Here is a 22,401-nt window from a genome sequence, read left to right as displayed (position 1 = left end):
TATAACACGATCGTATAGGAAAAGCCACTCATTTCCTCTATTCAAAAAATTAGATGTCCTCCCACTAAGGCATTTATTCATTTATAAAGTCCTTAGAATATTCTATAACCGTAGTGGTGAAAAGGCCCGACCACAAAACTATGACATTAGAGCTTGGAGAAACTTCCATATACCTAGGCCGACGACCGAAATTTATCGACAGTCATACAATTACTTAGGGCCTAAATTGTTTAGCATGTTGCCGAGTAATGTAGCAAACTCGGAAAAAAGATGGGGATTTAAATCCGCAGTTAAAAAATGGCTTATGATGTGTGAGGAAGTAGAGTTTCTACTAAGAAAGGTGGGTTAAAAAGTTTACAATAAAAGGTATATTGTATATTCTATGTATGTAATTATGCGTTTATATAAGAAAAATAAGAAAAATAGTTATCCTTGTCCAAATATTTGAAATACGTTTTGTAATAATGAATGCAATCGGCAATAGAACAAATAACTGAATACAAAGAAATTTTACTTCTCATGTGTGCTAGCACCAGACCTATGTAAAAAGTTTATGATGGTAGCCCCAAAACTACTAAAAGGGGTACCTATATATTCCAAAATATTTAAGTATGTTCTAAAATGTAATATTTGATTGTAAATGGAATAAATTATATATTATTATTTTGACTTTCCTTCATCCAAAAATATGCTTGTCCCGGAGATTCAATCTTTCTTATCAAGGTCACGCGTAGAAATTGAACAACATTAGATTTTGAACTTATTCACTCGACTAGTGCAGCTATATGACCACTGGTCATTTTATAAAATACAAGAATAATAATAATTATATGCCTTTATTCGGGCGAGGTCTAGACTAAGAAGTCCCCTCTTCCACCTAACCCCTCCATAGCGTCAATGCAAACATATTAAAAATGGTATTTAAACCTTTACAATACAAAAGATATACAATATACACTATTAATGACTTGCCAAAAAAGATAAGCAAACAGAGTAGCTGAAAATATGTTTATCACCAAATATTTCACTGAAGTACTAAAGATGACCATAGGAGCAATGTTCCGGAATACCTTCTAAATTCGAAGCAGAGTGCAGGAGGAAAGCAGAGACGAGGATGCTGGTCTGCTTGGCAAAATCCAGAGGCTGGCATGGACATGTATGCCGATAACCATTACATGATGCAGATAATTTTTTCGTTCCATCTGAGCGATATCTCCAATGATTGCGGAGAAATTAGTAAATCACGCAATTAATTTCCGCGATGGCTCCAGGGGTGGGAACACCATCCCTTTCTCTATAGCTGAAACCATCGCTGGTGTCGTCTTTCTTCCAATCAAAACGCACGGCCTCTAGCAGCGAATTTAAGCCTTTTTTGGGGTTTTAATTGAATGGCAGTCGTAAACACGGAAAGTAACGGAAGAAGCGATGGAAAAAGGGATGGTGGGAATGACATTGTGTGATTCAGAAAGGATGGACCGAGCGATCATTTTTGGAAAGCAGCTGTCGTTCAAAACCTATCGTTGGAGCTATGACTTAACCCATTAGTGCATGAAGTTATTTTTGTCAAATATTCATTTCAAAAGTAATTATTCTGGTTAATAAGGTTCATTTTAACTTATTTCTGCAATTTTTTAAACTTTAATAATCAATAGTTGAAATAATACAGCCCTTCCGATACATCGGACGGTCAGTTTTCATTGTTGAATACAAATTCAAAATAGTACGGACAAACTTGATAATATAGAAAATAAAATGATCAACCTTTAGAAGAAAAACGAGATAAAAGTTATCAACATAATGAGCAAAATACTACAGTAAAAAATAATTTAATTACCCCGTGCGGGTGACTGAAAATTCTTTCAATGCCATGCCTCAAATAAATGCTTCTCAAGTCGATAAATTTAAGGAGTCAACTAAAATATTAGCGGGACGGCGAAGACAGAGATAGAAGATAGAGGAAAAGTATGGCCTAGATATGGTTGTAAGTTGTAAGCAGTAAGCAGAGTAAATTACTCAAGGTGGAGAGTTGTATGGACATGAATTAGTTAAGGGAGTATAAGGAAGGAATATTTGAGGGTAAAAAGGCTTCTCCGCCTTCCATGACAAAACTAGATCATCAGCAGCGAGTTTTTGATCGTCCTGACAATGTTTCAGCCAGTCATTATAAATGTCTGAATTGATGAATACCGAATCTGTCGTTTGCAAAAGAGTTCCTGGAGGTGCTCCAACAGAAAAGCTTATTTTCAAACGCTTTCTTGGAAAAATAAGGACTGGGGGAATGTACACCCATGCCTGTTCAAGGGTAGTGCGGACAACAACAGGCAGTGTGATGCATATCTGCGAATAAAACGCATCTAAAATGCTGGAAATAAGTAATATTTTTCGAATTTCCGAAAATTGCATGCTATACGTTCTATTGCACATACCGCCTTAAGACGTGTACGCAGAGACAATCTCCAAAATTCGTTATCCTAATGCTTCCCAATCGGTTTTTCTCTTACAGTTTCCACATTTTCTTTCAATACAATTATTAAAAAAGTAAATATAACATTCATGGCAGAAACTATGAGGTCATAGAAAAAGCAATCCTATAAAGTGGGGCAGGAGTTAGCGCCCGTGGGGCAAGAGTGCGCATGTGGTCACTTGCCCCAGGACTCTTGCCCCAACAGCACTTGCTACACCAAACACTTAGAGAGCTGCGAACCTGCTAACTGCATGAATTTTTGAGGCAAAGAATGCATATAAAGGAATGCTAGACAAAGGTAGCAATTAAAAAAACGCCCAAAGCCCATATAAAAATTACGCGGCCCTACAAAGTAGATAAGCGTTGCGTAAAAATAAGAAAAACTAACGTTCTGTCGTTCGTTGTCTTCCACTAAACGCACCCCTGTGTTACATTTGGTCACGTTAATGAAACCGATTGACTACAAGTGGCATCATTCAGGTATTTAGAAAAATATTTCGGAAAAGAAATCTTGCCCCATGCGGACTCTTGCCCCTCACTACCCTATATGAGCTGCTTATTGCTCTAAAGGTCATGCGTGTGAGTTGCGTGATGAACATCGATCAATTACTCTCTGGATAATGAGCTTCCCATGGTGATGTTGATGTTGTTTCGCAGTTGGCGGGAAGAAGGAGTGGACGGGGTTGATCGGGGAGTTGGTGGCCGAGAGGGCGGACATGATAGTGGCGCCGCTCACCATCAACCCGGAGAGGGCGGAGTTCATCGAGTTCAGCAAGCCATTCAAGTACCAGGGCATCACCATCCTGGAAAAGAAGGTACGTACCCATTTGCAATCACCACCCGACACGAATACCTACCGGTCGTCAATATATTTAACCCTTAACTAGTGACGTGAAATTCTTGTTACACGTCTTATTGTCTGGGAGACCGCAATATTATAACAGAAATTCATAAACCGTTGCAAAGTCATTTTTATTGCTTAGTTTAATGTTTCTTTGACTTCTCAACTGTTATAAAACACAAAGCTAATAATATGCATTCCCAATACGAACCAACTTTTTCAGTAAAAATTGTTATTTGAAACAGGATTAAAAAAATGATATAAAAAACACTTGTGTTGTTATTATTTTCGTACTTTTTTAATTAAGTACTTAATTATCCACGTTATGCAACTAAAAGGCTTCCTTACAAATTATTAATTATTTTTATTCTTGAAAAAACACTAGGAATTATTTTAACAACTTTTTGAATCATTTCTACCAACATCACGTTTATTGGATTTACAAATTTAGTGACGGGAGGTCTCACAGATCAATACTCAAATTCAGTTACGAATTTTCAGAAATAAATAATAAGAGCGTTAAATTTTAAGAGAGCCATATCCTTTTTATACAAAATTAAGACGCTCCCGAGGATTATAGATATTTTGAAATAGCAATTTTGAAAATATTCATAATTTTAGAAACGCAGCGGTCTCTCAGGCCGCACGTCGGGGGTTAAGGGTCAGCCAGATATAATCTAGCCAAATAAATTAAGCCAGATATAGTCTAGCCAAGGTAATTATATTCATTATTTTAGTCTAAGATATCTATTTAGGATATAAGTTCCAATTTCAATTTTCTATAGAACAAAATTCTACTTTTAACCGATTACTTGGTCAAAAACTACCTTCACCCAATGCGTAGCACTTGTTCATTCCTCTACATCCACTTTACCTTTTCCATTCTCGTATATATTCTCGCAAGTCTCCATCTCACATCATGCTCTTCCCTCACAGCGGGATTTACAATTTTTACATTGGTGCAATCTATGCACATTTATACGTTGTTGCATTTGACTCCATGGTGATTCACAACTTGTGTACACAACGGATGGCACGGTTTTTTTTCTTAATCCATCGTTAAAAATCATCAATATCGGGATTGGTTTGAAGAAGCTCTCCAACCAATCGACTAATCTAATAACACCTACTTAATTCTTCTGCTTCTTCATTACCTGTTCTGTGTATCTATTTTCGTAAATAATTACACAGATGTGTCCTAATTAAAATCTTACAAATAATTATTAAAATACAATTTTTTTTATAATTTTGTCTTGTTTGTGCTCACTGTTTTCAATTAAGTATACCAAAAAAAGCCAGATATAGTCTAGCCAAAGTAATTACATTAATTATTTTAGTCTAAGATATCTATTTAGGATATAAGTTCCAATTTCAATTTTCTATAGAACAAAATTCTACTTTTAACCGATTACTTGGTCAAAAACTACCTTCACCCAATGCGTAGCACTTGTTCATTCCTCTACATCCACTTTACCTTTTCCATTCTAGTATATATTCTCGCAAGTCTCCATCTCACATCATCCTCTTCCCTCACACCGGGATTTACAATTTTTACATTGGTGCAATCTATGCACCCGACGTCTCCAGGAAATCCCCTCATTTCCATGAATCTGTGGTATGAATAAAACCTTGAAGCAAAATTGAGAACATTTAGGATAGATATTCACAATGCTTCCTTGCAGTGGGGCAGCGAGGGGGGGCTTTTGGGGGATAACCCCCCCCCCCAGAAATCAGAGAAATGTTTCAGATTAACCCATTTTACTTAATTTGATTGATATTACTAATGGAATATTGTAAGGATTGATAAAATATCCCTCAGAAAGCCGTAAAACTCGCCATTTTGAACCATTTATCTATAAAGTTCCGCAATTTATTGATCTCGTACCTACTGTGCCCCTGCTTCCTTGAAAGCATAGTAAATCATAATATTAACTCCATCGTAGGTTTCAGTCATTCAATTACTTTTTTTGATGCTTTGCCTCTGCTGGCAGGTTTCAGGGATGAGGATATTTTTGCAAATATTTCTATTGTAGCATTGCTCAACATAGCTATGCTACTACTGACTGACGGCTGCCCCATGGATGTGGTCGATGGTCATTTCCTACCCAACCCTGTTGGTTGGTTGGACCTTGTGGCATAAAAACCTAATCAAGAACAGCGTCTAAAAAAGGAAATTAGACCTTGTACGATTCACTGAAGGGCTTCAATGGGTGATTAATGTTTGTTTCCCTTAGCATATCTGAACATGCCCACCGCCACCGTGGCCAGAAACTCAGTAATAACCGCTGAAGGGCGTAAATACCGAAATATTCAGGCTACAAACAATATACAACTACGTTAAAAGTAGAAAAATTTCCGTAAGCTAGGGTAAATCTTCTCGGGTTTTCCGTCAGGTGAGTTGCTTGTTGGCCGAGGTTTCGATGCCTGCCTATGCCATCGTCCTCGCATGTGATCGCCCTCGTCTTCATGTCCTTTGGACGGTGGTAGAGGCAGCCATCGAAAAGTCGGCCTACAAGCAACTAACTCGGTGGCAAAAACCGAGAAGATTTCACCAGTGTCATCCGCCGGGAAAGAAGAAAATCATGTTTCTGTAGGTCTGATTTGAGAGCGCCTTCTTGTCAATTACACAGGCCAGCAAAAAAAAATTTGTTTGAAAACTTTCTTATTTTAATAGCTGATCTTTATAGATTTTGATGTGCCGAATCCAAACCTGGCCTTAGTTTTTTTTTGTATCACCCATAATTTCAAAGCAATATGTATTAATATTTAGTCTAATACCCCTATACGGTATACAGGGAATCAATGAAACACTGTTACATCATAAAATTGTTTGTATTTATTGTTCACTACATCGTGATAAAATTGTTTGTATTTACTACAGCGTGACAATACAGGGCTCACTTGTCAACTGGAATTGGTCTACATTTTCTTTCCCTTTTTACTTGAAGCTTCTTGTGTAGCTATTTCTGCGATGAATCGCTTGCTGAACTTCTCGGTGAAGTACCAACAGTTATCCCCCATTATCTTCGTTCATTAGACCTACTTTTTCAATTTTATTATAGCTATGAAAAAGCTGTTAAATTCTAAAAATATTGCTTGATTTCGTAAATTTAACTGTAAAATGTGAATAAATGGTGGGTGATGCAACTTTTAAACCATCACATTTTGATTCAGCAACTTTAAAAACATAAGAATAAGGTATTTTCAGTAAAAACGTTTTTTCATTGTTGGCCTATGTTATTAATGTATGCCATTTCTCCCTCTTGAATCAACAGCCTTCTAGGTCGTCCACGCTCGTATCTTTCCTCCAGCCGTTCAGCAACACCCTGTGGATCTTGGTGATGGTGTCCGTGCACGTGGTCGCATTGGTGCTCTACCTGCTCGATCGCTTCTCTCCCTTCGGCCGATTCCGACTCGTGGCGCCACCTGGACCCCCTGGTGCCACACCCTCAGGTACCACCACCACCCCCACCCACCATCAACAATAAGGTCGCCATCCTCCATCCCTCCAAACCATAGGAGGAGTTATAGGAGAGGAAATGAATTGCCGAATAAAAAATACAGGGTGCCATTTAAAAAAGACCTACCGCTGTTCATATAATTCTAAATAACAAAGCTACAAGGGAGGCAATCATGCTGATCAATGTCCCCTTGACGGCTAATGAACATTCGCTTGACACATTTTTGAATTTTCATCAGGACAAAAGGTTATTTCGGGTGGTCAAGATAAATGGGACACCCTGTATAGCTGAAATGTGTTTGAAAAGTGTTCCACAAGAACACGTTCAATTGAAATGTGTTCTATATTTTTGTTCCCTCTCGAAATGTAAAATTGCAGACGCGAGGGGTCCCCCAGGCATGGTGGGCAGCTATTGTCCCTCCACGGCGTCTTCGGCTGCCGCCACCACCGAGGAAGACGCGCTCAACCTCTCCAGTGCCATCTGGTTTGCCTGGGGCGTACTACTCAACAGTGGCATCGGAGAAGGTACGCATTTAGGCAATAGTTTTAGACTTGATTCTATGCTGATTATTTTTGGGGTGATTAGGAAAGTTGATTCTAATTAGGAAAAAGTTTTAATTTGGAAACGAAGCGAAACATAAACTTCCAAAATGAATTAATATTAAACTACGTTTTTCCACATAAAATAATTATTATATCACTACCATAGTTTAATGGTTTTGTTTAATGTGGAAGAACATCGTTTAATTTTCATTCAATATGAATAAATTCCACAAAGTAACGCCTCTAACCATCAACTTCCAAATTGCTTAAAAAAACCTCAAAATATTATTAACTTTGACTTTTACAGCCACGACAAGTGATATAAGAATAAAAATGAGCTTGATCTGTACTTTCCATGCTAATGGCAACACAAGTTTTCAATGCCTGATGTGATTCTGATTTTTTATTTATCACTTATGAAATTATGAAAAAAGAACTTTTGGTATAAGAAGCGATTTCTCAAAAAAAACATCTTTTGAGAAATCACAAAACTGCGCTTAAGTATAATGATAATTACAAGCAAATCTACGTCTACCGTATGATTACCCTTTGAGCCATTAGGGAGGTGTTTGGCAGGGGGTGATCAATCACCAGTATTCAAGAGGATCGCCACATGCACACACATAAAAATATTACGCATAACAACGAAAAATACGTGCATATAAATGAAGAGGCAAAAATTTCCAACAGTTATTTATTCTCTATAGTAAAACCCTGATAGATTAGAACAATGGAAAAATAAAAACATGCAGTAAGTCGTCCTTTGCGAGAGGCGTGATTAATTGCACTTGATACAGTTGCTATCCCCTTAGCGAAAAAACTGTTTATATTTCAATAGTTAATTGGGACCATTGTTGAATCCAACTGTAATTGTTGAATTCAGCAGTAAATTGGGACCACTGTTAAAAATAACAATAACCGTTAAAAATAAAAGTAACTATTAAAACTAACAGTAACTGTTTAATCTAACAGTAACCGTCAAAACTAACCATAACTGTAAACTCTGACGGTAACTAATAAATCCAAAAGTTATTGATGAATTCAGAAATTAATTTTGGATTCAACAGTTATTGTTAGATTTAACAGTGGTCCCAATTAATTGTTGAAATTTCAACAGTTTTTTCGCTAAGGATCCTAAGTAGTGCGTAGAAAAGGAATCACTATCAATAGAATATAAAATAGATTTTTTTCAATGCCGAGAATTCTCTCCGGGATTTACTTACTATCGAGTGTGTTGATTTTTTCTGTTGGGTGCAGGCACTCCGAGGAGCTTCTCGGCGCGTGTGCTGGGCATGGTGTGGGCTGGCTTCGCCATGATCATCGTCGCCTCGTACACGGCCAACCTGGCCGCTTTCCTCGTGCTCGAACGGCCCAAGACCAAGCTGACGGGAATCAACGACGCCAGGGTGAGTGCCAGAGAGATCGGTGGTGAAAAAATCGATTTCCATCAAAATCGAAAATCCAGCATTTAAGTTCTACATCTACATCTACTTAATACCCTGCGAGCCACCTCTAGGGTGTTTGGCAGGGGGTGATCAATCACCAGCCTGCGGCATACAATTGGACTCCCACATGCACACCGCACCGTCCAAAAAACGTCCCGTATACTAACAAACTATGCTACTATATGCTGTTAGAAATAATAATTGAATTAAGAAACATGCATAATTTTTATATAGGTTGGTATGCTACACTAAAAGTCATGCAATCTATTTACGAGCTCTATTGCTGCCTTTATAATCTCTTATTGATCGTGGAAAAAATGACATTCGGAATCTGTCTGTTCTACAATCTATCTCCCTTATTTTATTTATATGATCTGATCTTCCGTAGTATGTTGGCGTCCGTAAGATATGGTTAACTTCGTCAGAAAAGACACTGCTCTTGAATTTATCTAAAAGGTTTAGTCTATTTTTCAATCTACGGTCCGACAGAGATTCCCATCCGAGTTTATCTAAGAGGTTAGTTACACTAACAAGACTATCGTAACGACCTTTCACATACCTGGCAGCTGTTGTTGCAACAGCTGCTACATCTACAGATCTAGGGAGATCATCTAAGATTGAGGGAACCTAGATCGATTCTTGATCATCGAGTTTCGATCCAAACTCGATTTTTCAAACTTCGATCCTGGCCAATTCGCTGGATCTCTACTGCGTCACTACATGCCTAAGGCAACGTCATCCGTCCCATACGAAAGACTTTTTTTGCTGGTAAATTTGGACAGGCACGCCCTCAATCGTCAAGAAAAAGCATCTCAAGTTATTGATATTTATTAAAAATTATAGTGAAGAAAATTGTTCCAAGCGGTGATCCCAATACTAATAATTGTGTGATTTTGTAAATTATTACAAGCAATAATGAACGTAGGTATTATGAGTAGATTGTGGGGAGTTTTTCGTCATCTCAAATGTGAATTTTGAGACTTTTATGAGTGCATAATAAGCATTGTTTTAGTATTAACTGTCCGTTTTTAAAGAATCGTCGATTTTGTTTCGATTATTCGGTTTTCTTATCTTTCGGTTCGGATTTGAGATTTTCGCTTAAAATTCGAGATTTTCATTTCGATTAAAAGTTGATTTTCAAGGACATTTTACATTCACTATATACCCACATGCAACGGATTGAGTTGGAGGCGTTAATTTTAACGCTAAGGGGTCGAATGTTTTACAATATAGCCCGTTTGTTCATCTGCAAATGTGGATGTGTACATAATAGTAAAATAGGGTAGTTTCCTCCATCAAAGAAAACGAAAGGCATTGTTTGCTATTCGTAACCCACCATTAGTGTGTTCTAAAACCAAATAATTTGTGAATTATTTGATTTTAGAAATCCCAGTTTAGACGAAAATTAATGGTCAATTTTAACCTCATTTGAAAAAGGCCAGATTCGCGCCCATGCGAATCCACTCCACGTGACGCCACAGGGACCTAGATGCTATACGAGTAGATAGGAGTTTTACATCGTCTGAGATTACCAATGCATGCATGAAGCACAGAGCTCAGGGAAACATCTCTCAATAATCACCTATTAAAATTGCCTATGGTCGGAAAGTTTCCTTCGTTTGATAAGGCATTAATAATCCTTATTTAAGCCATCGCTACCTGCTAGCAGGATACTCTACGCTACCGCCATGCTCGGCAGCAAGCAGCCTGCATCCTAGCGGCGATCTACGCTCCTGTAAAGATTCCCATCCTAACTCGTGTAACATACTGGAAACGCTGCACTTTTTGTCGTAACAACTCATCACAAATCTGGCCGCCATGCCCTGTACTCGATTGATTTCAGCTATTAGTCCTACCTCGCAAGGGTCCCACACGCTAGCAGCATATTCCAAGTGAGTCCTTACTAGAGTCAGATAGCTTATTTCTTTCACCTTTTTTGAGCATTTACCAAGAATTCTTTTTACAAATCCCAGTTTACGGTTAGCTCTCCCGCCTACTTCACGTATGTGTGTACCCCACGAAAGATCCCGGCTAATGGTGACCCCCAAGTATTTCACGAATTCGGTATTTGGTAGTGGAATCCCGTTAGCGGTGTAGCTCCTTCTCGAAGATGTATCCTTTTCCCATAAATTCATCACTATACACTTTTCAAGATTTAACTCTAACTCGCAAGTACTGCATCAGTCATTTATGGCAACGATTTAATTTGTTTAATTTGTGTGACTGCATGTTTTTTTCCTTCCTTCCGCAGCTGCGAAACACAATGGAGAATCTGACGTGCGCAACGGTGAAAGGCTCCGCGGTGGACATGTACTTCAGGCGCCAGGTGGAGCTGTCCAATATGTATCGCACCATGGAGGGGAATAACTACGACACCGCCGAGGACGCCATCAGAGACGTCAAGGCCGGGTGAGGATAATCTCACGACCCCTGCATCAACCCATAACCGGTGACGTGCGGTCTGAGAGACTGCTGGGTCTCTAATATTATGAATGTCTTCCAAATTGCTATTTCAAAATATCTATAATCTTCGTGAGCGTCATAATGTTACGTAATAAGGACAAAGCACTCTTAAAATTTAACGTTCTTATTATTTATTTCTGAAAATTTGCAACTGAATTTTAGTAGCGGTAGGGTATTTTTAGGAATTGAGACCTTAATCCCGTCACTAAAGTGGAAAAACCAATAAACGTAATGCTGGTGGAAATCATTCAAAAAGTTGTTAAAACAATTCCTAGTGATTTTTCGAGTATATAATAATAATAATAATAGTAATACTCAATAGTAATTATTATTAATAATTACTAATTATTATTAATAATTTGTAAGGAAGTATTTTTAGTTTCATAACGTGGATAATTAAGTACTTAATTAAAAAGTTCGTTAATAATAACAACTCAAGTGTTTTTTATATCAGTTCTTTGATCCTGTTTCAAATAACAATTTTTACTGAAAAATTTGGTCAAATTGGAAATGCATTATATTAAATTTAAGTTTTATAACAGTTGAGAAGTCAAAGAAAAATTAAACATAACAACAAAAATGCCGTTGCAACGTTTTATGAATTTTTGATTTATTGCGGTCTCCCAGACCGCACGTCACTGGTAGGGTAGCAAGAATTGCACGTCACTGTTCAAGGGTTAATATCCTTCTCGCTCATACCCCACGCGCGGAAAATTACTCAACTCGCGCTGGCCCCGTTTCTAAGTGGAGGGGGAGTGAGGGATCCGGGTTCAAATCCCGGCCAGAATACTTTAGAAATCCTCAGACGAAAAGAAGAAAACTTCGGGAAGAGAGAGGTGGGCCGAGGGAAAGTAACTATGCCCCCCAACCCTACATGAGTGATAATCAATCGCCTGTAGTCTAGTCCTGGGTGAGCTCTACCCTCACCTAACAAAGCCAACCTCAATCCAATCTCAGTGAGTGATGTGCGACAATTAAGTAAAGCCTAATAATAATAATAATCACGTTAAAGTACCACAAAAATGTGAAATCGCTCACTCCCAGTGTTCAGAAGACAGAAAAACATTCCCTTCATAGGTTTATCCATGTATGTACAAGAGGTCAAGGTTGGTTGGTTGCGCGAACATTTAAGAAAAATATTTTTTGAGGCTCCTGATTTTTCAGCTACCCAAAATTAGTGTTAGTTAATGTATAACTTCCATAGTAACGATAAGGCGGCCATTTGTCCAATGTTTATGTGGAGCTTATCCTCCATTTGCAAGCTTTAAAATAAAATAATTATATTACAAATTGTAACTAATCATATAAAGTGTTTGAGTGATATAGCTTGATGCTTTGTAAAACAGACGTATCTATTATTTTTGTAAAACATGGCATAAATGAAATGGTTCTTATTTGTATACCTGCATATATGTTCGATCACTTCACTTCATAAAATTTCGATCATTTCACAACAACTCCAGCAATGGCAAATAATTTTTATGGAAGGCAGTCTCGTTACAGGTGCTTGTACCTTTGAGGATGCTTAAAGCTACGAGTTATTTGTTCTTAAAATCTATTTTTTCTCGGCTTCCATGAATCATGTGAAATTTAATCGAAGTTATTTACGTTATACATAAAAAGTTTTCCCTTAATATTCCAGCGCGGTATAAATATGCGCCATTACGATATTTTATGTAGTCAATTAAATGTTTATTTAACATGAAAGAATTTCTCAGAAAATAGTAAAATTGGTAATTTTCCATATTTATCTAAAATGATACCGAGTCATTTTCGAATTAGTTACATTTATCTATATCATTATTGAAGGTTCTTTGGCAAAATGGATGTTGGGAATTATATCTGGGATAGTTACTCCATAGTTACCAAGTAATAATTTTCTATGGTTATAAAATAAGTTATACGGTTACAAAATAAGTTGTTTTGCTTTGAAATTCGTCCATATTTTCACCGAAGTACTTAAAGAGTGCCTTTGGATCAATGCATTAAACCCATAAAATGCTTAAACTTTGGCTTGAAATCCCCAGGAAAGACAAAAAAAAATTAGAAACAGAAATTGCAGATCTGGTTTTATTATTTTTCTTGTTATCCCTTTTTGAAACTAATCTTTGCGGAAAGAAATGTTTCTCAACACAGCGTCCAAGTGTGGAGATTATCTCTCAGCAATGCCACAATCGTTTCCTCACTTTGCAGGAAGTTGATGGCGTTCATATGGGACAGTTCCCGATTGGAGTTCGAGGCGGCCATGGACTGTGAGCTGGTCACCGCCGGTGAGCTGTTCGGAAGATCCGGTTACGGAGTCGGTCTGCAGAAGGGCTCTCCGTGGGCGGACGCCGTCACTCTCGCCATCTTAGACTTCCACGAAAGTGAGTGAGAGTGATTGGCTGCCCCTCATCACCATCGGCATCATCATACGACAGATCTAAATCTAAATTCCAATAGGGTGGTTTCCTATTATTTTTTTATTGCCTAAATCGAAAGTTTATTACTCCTGGAGTACGCATTTCACGCGTTTGGATTTTAAAGTGGCGATATCTATTTTTCGCGATTAAACGAAAAGTAAATTTTCAAGCGCGCGAAAACGCGACGGCTAAGTAGGAATGATGGGAAAAGTCCGTGTGACGTATTTCTGGTTCCCGCTGCCGCCCTGTGAGGTGACCTTGAGGCGAGGTTTGAGCGCTGATACGACGCAGGCTGCTCCAAGTTTGAGAGCTCACGCACGCACCAGCAACTAAAAAATACATGATAACTTTTACATATAAGGCTTTTGAACATAAGTGCATTCAGTTTAAAAACCGTTTTAGCCTTATATTGTAGCTTCAATTGATGAAATTATATTTAAGAGGTTTGTGGAAGAAGAGGCGCTCGGAAGATAGAGATCCTCAAATTTGGGTGCCTTGCCTTTTTAAGACGGAATGCCTAAAGCTGAGTTCCAACTCGTTAGGCATTAGGGAGCATGGATTTGGGAGGCTAAATTTTCGGTGGCCAACCCAAGAAGGAGCATGAATTGGGATTGGGACATCCTAAAGCAGGAGTTGCATTCTCCTGTGCACGAAACCCACGGAAAATAAATGCTTAACAAGATAAATATGGAAACCAAAACAGTGTTGACCGAAATGATTTTGTTTTAGATTTGGATGTCGGAGAAAAGCATTCTCTCATCCTGTCAGTAAATTAGGCAAATTTTTTGTTTTCATAGTAGATAAAAATATATGGAAGTAGTTTTTTTATTCGTAGCTTTAGTTCAGTATTTAGTTTTTTACGTTTCTATAGTAGGTAGTCGCTCATTTTGCTGCAAAAGTTTAGTGTACATTCCTTTTTCTGTGTTTGATATTATTTCAACCGCTCTCTTCATGGAAATCGTTCTCTTTCGAGAATTTCGGCTTCCGTCGAATACTGCCGCCTTCTCTTTTCTAGTTTTTAAGAATTCCTCCGTCATTTTAATAATCCCTGTAACCATATTTCATGATAAACGAAACTAAAATTATCAAGCGCTCGAATTCTAAAAATATCGAGGCTACTTTCAAACAAAGTACTTTCCCTCGTTGGCAGCCATATTGCACTTCCTGTTCATCTCTTCCCATAGACGCTTTGAATCATGGGAAGAGGATGCTCTCGTCGATGCCCGAATCTGGCGGCCAATAAAGGTAACTAAATTCGCTCCTTTACGAAGCCTAACGAGTTGGAACACCCTTCCGAGACGGCCTCCTACCCAAATCCTGGGATTTAGGTATCTAAAAGGCAAATAGGGTGGTTTCCTATTATTTTTTTATTGCCTAAATCGAAAGATTATTACTCCTGGAGTGCACAATTCACGCTCTTAGATTTTCGAATGACGATATCTATTTTTCGCGACTAAACGAATAGTGAACATTTCCAAGCGCGCGAAAACACGACGGCTAAGTATGAATTCTGGGAAAACGCCGTGTTGCGTCATTCTGGATCCCGCTGTCGGCGTGTGAGGTGACCTTGGGGGGGGGGCTTTGAGGGCTGATACGATACGGGCTGCTAGTTGGTAGCAGAGTACCCAGCTAGCAGGTAGCGCTTGGCTTAAATAAGGATTATTAATACCCTATCAAACGAAGAAAACTTTCCGACCTTAGGCAGTTTTAACAGGTGATTATTAAGACATGTTTCCCTGAGCTCTGTGCCTCATGCATGTATTGGTAACCTCAGACGATGTAAAACTCCTATCTACTCGTATAGAAACTAGGTCCCTGTGACGTCACGTGGAGTGGCATCGCATGGGCGCCAATCCGGCCTTTTTCAAATGCGGTAAAAAATTGACCATTGCCATTCGTCTGAACTGGGATATCTAAAACCCAATGATTTGTATATTATGAATACAATAATGGTGGTTAAGGCATCCCAATCAATGCCTTCCGTTTTCTTTGGTGAAGGGAACCACCCTATTGGGGCACAGCTTGAGTGTATGAGAGCAGGTCTCCTTCACATGATCCCTTTTTTCTTTTAAAACAAGGTGGCTTCATGGAGCGTCTGGACAACAAGTGGGTGTTGCAGCAGGGAGATGGCTTGGGTCCGATGGGAAGTCACTGCGATGGAGCCAACACCAGCGAGAAGACTCCGAACACGTTAGGACTCAAGGTAAAGCGGGTGACTGCGATTTGATGCGTGGGAAAGGAATTTAAATATCTGCTTATCTCGAACAATCACCCTCGGCCATTGCCAGAATTTCATGAAAATACGAAGAAATAAAACAGTATTTAAACCGCGGACACTGATTAAATAAATACCTTAGAGTGGGAATTAGCAGATGGGGGGTGACGTCACCGCCGTGGTCCCAACGTCCCTCGAGTGTCTCATTGTCAATGGTTACGTGGCATTGTACCTACCGCGTGACTTGCATGAGGGAAATAGTGCACTATTGATGTCAATTTGGGTGTCTTCTCGTTCGTACGGGATTGGCTACGCTTACACGGGATAGATATTCGACCCGGCGAAATAATCATCATTGCGCATTCGGCCATCTTGAGAAAGACCCATTTGAATAAATAACTTCATAATCACGCAACTTTGATATTTTTTTCTGAGCTTATGTCATTCGAATGGGGAAGGGACTTGATAGAAACCTAAATTAATTTTTCCCCATACGATAATTTCTCACCTCTAAATTCTCCAGCCTCATATTCGAATTATTCAGATTTTTCGATTAAATATATTAGCATGGGAGTCGTCCTATCTTGGATGGCCCCTGATTCAACTTAATTTAGTGAATAGCAGGTGACGTCACTACCTATTTCTCAAAATACCTCGAGCGTCTCTACGGTAACACGGATTTCTGTCACGTGAATTGCATAACATTAGCGAAATGGAGCTTTGTTGATGTGATTTCAACGGTTAGTTGGGTAAAAAATATTTTAATATACATCGTATTTCATTTTGATGTAGTAGTAGTATTTCCTTCCGAGCTCATTGATGTGCAAATTTCTCACGTCACGTAATACATATGATGAGTTCACGTGTTTACTCAAGAGACTAACCTGCCATCCACCAATCTTTACTCTTATGTTAGTTAAAGATTGAGAGGGCAGAGGGCACTAAAAGCGTTTATCACTCGATGCGAAATTGGCCATGTCTGTTAAAATGTCTAAGTTAAAATGTTGCTCGGGTGTTCATACTTTCGAGCACAATGATAGTTCAGGAATGAAACTTTAAAACTTAAATATAATACTTAATTTTATCACGCCTGATATGCATTGCTTGGCGAAGACAAGGTCTACTGACGAAAAAGGAATGTTTCTCTAGAGCTCACAGAGATTAAAATCAAATGAATTCCACATCATCGTATTACATTGCAAATAAGAAATTACACATGTTCTATACTAGAAATTCTACATCTAAGCATGCTTTTAATCTTATCTAGGTAATCATTACCTACCTAAGATATCATTAAGTAGGTAATCTATATCGTAGTATGATTGATTCCATTTTTCTGCGTTGCAATAGCGATTTCTGTTGCTTAGTGTGATGAAGGGTAAACTGGTTTTCTACAATAATGACTTGATGTATTTCTCCTGTTTTAAACCAGGGGATTTTTTCTTATGTTACCGATGATACGATGTCCTGATCACCGCCTACCTTCCTCTCTTCCAAATTATTTCGCGTATTCTGTGGGAAATAATCAGGATCCATTGCATGAGTGTGGAACATTGCATTCTGAAGCAGAGGAAAGAGAGACGAAAGAGGAAGCATGTAGTTATATCCTCTCTCTGGTTCTCAACCCGGTGCAATGGCGCAGCTAGGAATTAAGGCTAGGGGGGGTTTTAGGCGCAACTAATACTGGGGGGCTTGGGGTATTGCATACCCGCCAGGGTAAGCGGGAGATGTGGAAATCTTCCGTCGGAAAAAAATTAAGATAAATGGTTCAAAATGATGATTTTTACGGCCTTCTGAGGGATATTTTATTAATCCTCACACATAAGCAATATTAATCCAATTAAGTAAAATAGATTTAACTTAAAATTTCTGTGAGCTCTGGGGGGGAGGGGGGCTTTATCCCCCCCTCGCTGCGCCACTGACCCGGTGAGTTATTTAATTCCACCCTTCAGGGCCATTTTAGGGCGAAAGGCCTTAAAGACGAGGAGAAATGGCCTCGCCAATTTAATGCAGCAACTCACCGAGTCTAATACCGAAGAGAATACATATTTCATTTTCCTCGCACCCAATCAAAAATGTCCATTTCAGAACATGGCGGGCGTGTTTATCCTGGTGGCCGCGGGCATCGTGGGTGGAGTGGCGCTGATAGTCATTGAGGTGGCCTACAAGAAGCACCACGCGCGACGTCAGAAGAGATTGGAGCTGGCCAGACACGCCGCAGACAAGTGGAGGGGAGCCGTCGAGGTTAACCCTTATTATTATTATTATTCTCAGATAAGTTTATGGAGAAACAGGGAATTTAATTTGAGTTTATTTTCTCAGTTTTATCACTAAAGAAGTCTTTATTTGGTATTAAAACTCTTTCTCCATCAATCAACCTTACCTTATAGGCCACACATATTCTATTTATGTTTTTCCTTACTTTCCAATCCATCCCAAGAAACCTAGCATAGCTGTGGCACGGTCCCCCTTTTATTCTTCCCAATTGAATACAACTGGCTGCCCTCCTTTTGACTTTTTTTTATTATAGTTTTATTATAAGTATCTGTTTTACAAGTCATTTCCCCTCGGTTTACTACTTACGGATCGTTGTTAATGCTTCCTTTTCTCTCCGTCCGAGAAGAAGCGGCGCAACCTGCGCGCCACCATCGCCGCCCAGCAACAGCAGATGCAACAACGTCGCATCAAATCGAACGGAATCAACGAGAACATGGCGGGCTGCGCATCCCGCTCACCCATCGGCAACCCACTTGGGCTGGCTCCCACATCCGTGGTAAGACTTTCTATTCGTCTCTCTCGCTTATCTTAAACCATCATTCGCACGATCAAGTTTTTCCGTCCCTATTGAGTGATAGCTACAGCGATAGCTTTTCAGGGACAAAGAAAGCGATCGCTTGACCAATTATTTTTCTTAGTACGCATATGGACATTCCGCCGTTATCTCTTTTTTTATCGCGTCTGTAATTACATCTGTCATTCCATACCAGTAGCGGATGGAGAAAATACTCAAGGGGGAGGGGCGCAAAAGAAATCTTGAGCTACCCTAACTTTTATCGTCATACAAAATAATCATGTAGCATGAGAAGTTTAAGAAAGTTTTAATGAAAGTGGTTGTACACATATACAAGACAATGCCATCTCATGATATAAAATAGTTACAATTATGGTTCCACAATGATTGGCAAATACGGGCAGCCCCGCAAGAGGGGGGCGCGCCCCCCCTGCGCCCCACATATGTATCCGCCACTGTTCCATACAGAGCCAAACATGGCGTGAAATCATTGTTAAAGGTCGTGCGCTCTGATTGGCCAAATGACGGTGACAGCGATGGCTTCGGCAACGGAAAAGGGGGCGAATGATAGAAAAAGGGATGGGATTTACATCTCTGAAGCCATCGCGAATAATGAAAGTGTTAAACGGTCATGTTTCCGCCATTATTCGAGCGATCGCTGCAACTGTCGCGTGAAAGTGACGGAAAAAAATTATCGTGTGATTCAAATTTTTAGTGTGTGCTCAGCGGAGAGGATTACGAGATGTGCATTGCGTGCGTCCATCTTGATAGACAACGGTTTAGCTGGCATTGCAAGTCGCTTCTCTAGGTCGATGAAGAAACCAGACCTGAATATTTACCACACCTAACTACAAAAAAAATTAAAAATTCCACAAAAGGATTTTAAAGTCCGTTCTGTCCCGTGAAATTCCTCCTCAATGCTGTCTTTCTTTCTCAGCTGAGCATAATGACACAGCGGAAATTACTTTCTTTGTCAAATATCCGATGGAACCCATGCACGCAAAGGCAAGGATACTGTGCTGCAGAGGACGTCCAGCGCCCTCTTTTAATCGCTTAACTAGTGCTGTCACTAAGCTAGCTAACCAGTCACCAAAAATTAAAAATAAGAACTTTGTGCTTTCACATTAATATTTATTCACAAATTTACGACCATGGTTTCAACGTTAGACGTCATCATCAGGTGACATCTAACGTTGAAACCATGGTCGTAAATGTGTGAATAAATATTAATGTGAAAGCACAAAGTTCTTATTTTTAATTTTAATAATGAATGGCTTTCACCAAGTTACGCCTCAACAATCAAGTCACCAAAAAGTTTGGTAACTCGTTAAAAATAGCGAGCTAAGTGGTCAATTTATTTACAAGTGTTTGCAATCCTGAGCAGGGGCCTAGCTAGGAATTAAGGCTAGGGGGGGTTTTGGGCGCAACTAATACTTACGGGTGTGGGGTATTGCATATCCACCAGGGTAAGCAGGAGTTGCGGGGGCCCTCCCCCAGAAAAAAATGGAGAATAATGGTTCAAAATGGCGAGTTTTACGGCTTTCTGAGGGATATTTGATAAATTCTAACACTATTCTATAAGTAAAACTGATCCAAATAAGTAAAATGGATTAAACTCTGGGGAAGGGTTTTATCCCCCGAACCCTCCCCCCTCGCTGCGCCACTGATTCTGAGTAGCTAACTCTCAAAGATTGGCAAATGCAAGCCATGAATTCGTTACATATGGAAGAATAGATATGGGTAAACTGCTCCAGGTTTAGTTTAATTCCCAAAGAAATTCGGATCGCCCCACCACCAGCGCCGTTAGTTAGGGGCGAATTCTGTGAATCCATTTTATTTCGTGATATTTTGCAGTATCAAGGGTGGATCCTCGTATTTTGTGGACACCTAAAGAATCCTTTATTTGGTAACATTTGTGGGTAAATTATTCGCAGGCGGTCTGAAAATGCGAATATATACTACGCAGATCTTTTCTATTTCATAGATTGGACTTCGGGGTAATTTTTTTTAAGTAGTGAAAATCAAAGATGAGGTGATCAAGGTGTTACATTTTACAGAAAAAATACAACATGTTCGAAACTAAAAAAGTGGTGCGCATAAATTTCAACTTCTTAAATAAACTCTTTGAATATTATTTTGGATATTCATTGCAGTGCTATAAATGAAATCTCAAATGTATACGAATTAAGAAGATGAATTTGCACCATTACAGTGAAAAATGTATAGCGAAAGAGCGCCACGTTTTGGGTATTAAATATTTTTCTCTCTTTTTTAGTTGGAAAAAAATGAAACGTATTTTTCTAATTTTTGATGATATTTTTCTTTATTTTTTAAATTAATTATTGTGATATTTTTTCTGGTTAGGATTAACACTAGAATGCCCGGCTGGGTCAATTTGACCCGAAAGGGAATATTTGTGTTGATTATTTTGAAAGGAAGACAAATTTTAGACTCATTTCATGACTTTTAAGTATTTAGTTTGGTTTACCACTGTGCAGAATTTAGGCCTGTTAGTATTATTTTTTCCATTTTTTCTCATCAATTGTACCTGCCATGCCCGGATGGCTCATTTTGACCCATACTATCAAATCCATTTGAAGCCTTTCTACTTCTCCTTTGTCTTCAATGCAACGGTGTGTTTTACACTGATTTTTTATCAAAATGCTGCTGTAATTTTTATAACCTGATACCAATGAAATTCATTGTACCTCCCTAACCCATCAGAGGAAAAGTGATAGGTATTCACAAATTTGTGGAAGCTAGTTTTTCATAGCACCATAGAAATTGTTGAACGACTACAATTTTCATATTTTTCGTCCAATTAAATTTTCTACTACCCTCCCGAATAATTTCTAAACAATATTAATAAATAAACTGGGAAGGAATTAAATATTTTGAGTAAAATATGCTAACATGGTCATATTGGGTCAAATTGACCCACTCGGACATAGGGTGTAAGGATTGGTCTGGCATGCTAGTGTTACGTCAGTGAGTGTGTGTTTCTCGTTTTCGCCGCAGGGAGGCGTGGGCTCCGCGGCGGCGGCGGCAGCGGCGGCGGCCGACTTGCTACGGCAGCGCTCTCCGCGCGCGGCGGGCGGCATGCGAGTCTCTGCGATCACGGGCTCCGATGATGGCAGTCCACTCTTCTCCAACCCATCGCCTCGACGGCTTCCGTCGCCCACAGATCTCATCGTCTGAACTGATGCTGCATCTCCGCTCTTTCACCCGCCAATCCATGTTGTCTTTGTCTCTTTGTTGTGTTGTTAGCCAAGGGATCGTCGCTACGGCTTCATGATTAATTCATGAAATTCATGATTGATTCATGAACCTATTAATTTAATACTTACGTTGTTAAATGGCCGTTTCTGGCAAATGCTGTTGGATAATTAATTACTGCCAACTGGTAATTTGTGTGATACGTTCTGGTTTGGTTTTTGAAAGTGTAAAAACTAGGAATGGACGGATCCAGGATTTTTTCGGATCCGGATTCGGATCGGATCCTTAATTTTCGGAGCCGGATCTTTCGGATCGGATATTTTCGGATCCAAATGCATTTTCAAATTCCTGACGCTGATTGTGAGATTCCCCGATGATTGTTCAATCTCTTGGGAAGAGTCACACTATTTGCCAGTAGTATTTTGCTATTTTTATTTTCCGCGGCTGAAATTCTCCTGTGTAACCTCTGCGAGAGCTTTCAAACAAAACGGTTCATGAGTAGGACAAGAATCGCATGCGACGGCGCATTCGAAGAGAGAATCGGAACTCTTTCCACCATTA

The 22,401-nt window shown here is 39.2% G+C and overlaps 1 protein-coding gene across 1 annotated transcript in view; it reads left to right on the top strand.

Moving 5' to 3' along the window:
• Positions 1 to 22,143, top strand: part of LOC124172678 (glutamate [NMDA] receptor subunit 1) — a 66,502-nt gene extending 44,359 nt beyond the window's left edge. The window contains exons 13-22 of the mRNA XM_046552138.1: positions 3,122 to 3,279; positions 6,581 to 6,758; positions 7,144 to 7,290; positions 8,566 to 8,714; positions 11,005 to 11,162; positions 13,410 to 13,582; positions 15,697 to 15,821; positions 17,922 to 18,077; positions 18,457 to 18,606; positions 21,643 to 22,143. Coding sequence (XP_046408094.1) covers positions 3,122 to 3,279; positions 6,581 to 6,758; positions 7,144 to 7,290; positions 8,566 to 8,714; positions 11,005 to 11,162; positions 13,410 to 13,582; positions 15,697 to 15,821; positions 17,922 to 18,077; positions 18,457 to 18,606; positions 21,643 to 21,822 — 1,574 coding nt within the window. The 3' untranslated portion in view covers positions 21,823 to 22,143. The remainder of the gene's footprint in view (positions 1 to 3,121; positions 3,280 to 6,580; positions 6,759 to 7,143; positions 7,291 to 8,565; positions 8,715 to 11,004; positions 11,163 to 13,409; positions 13,583 to 15,696; positions 15,822 to 17,921; positions 18,078 to 18,456; positions 18,607 to 21,642) is intronic.
• The last annotated feature ends 258 nt before the right edge of the window (positions 22,144 to 22,401 follow it).

Source organism: Ischnura elegans, chromosome 1 (genome assembly GCF_921293095.1).
Source record: "Ischnura elegans chromosome 1, ioIscEleg1.1, whole genome shotgun sequence".
In the NCBI taxonomy this organism is placed as follows: Eukaryota; Metazoa; Arthropoda; class Insecta; order Odonata; family Coenagrionidae; genus Ischnura; species Ischnura elegans.
This window is presented reverse-complemented; position numbering and strand designations above follow the sequence as displayed.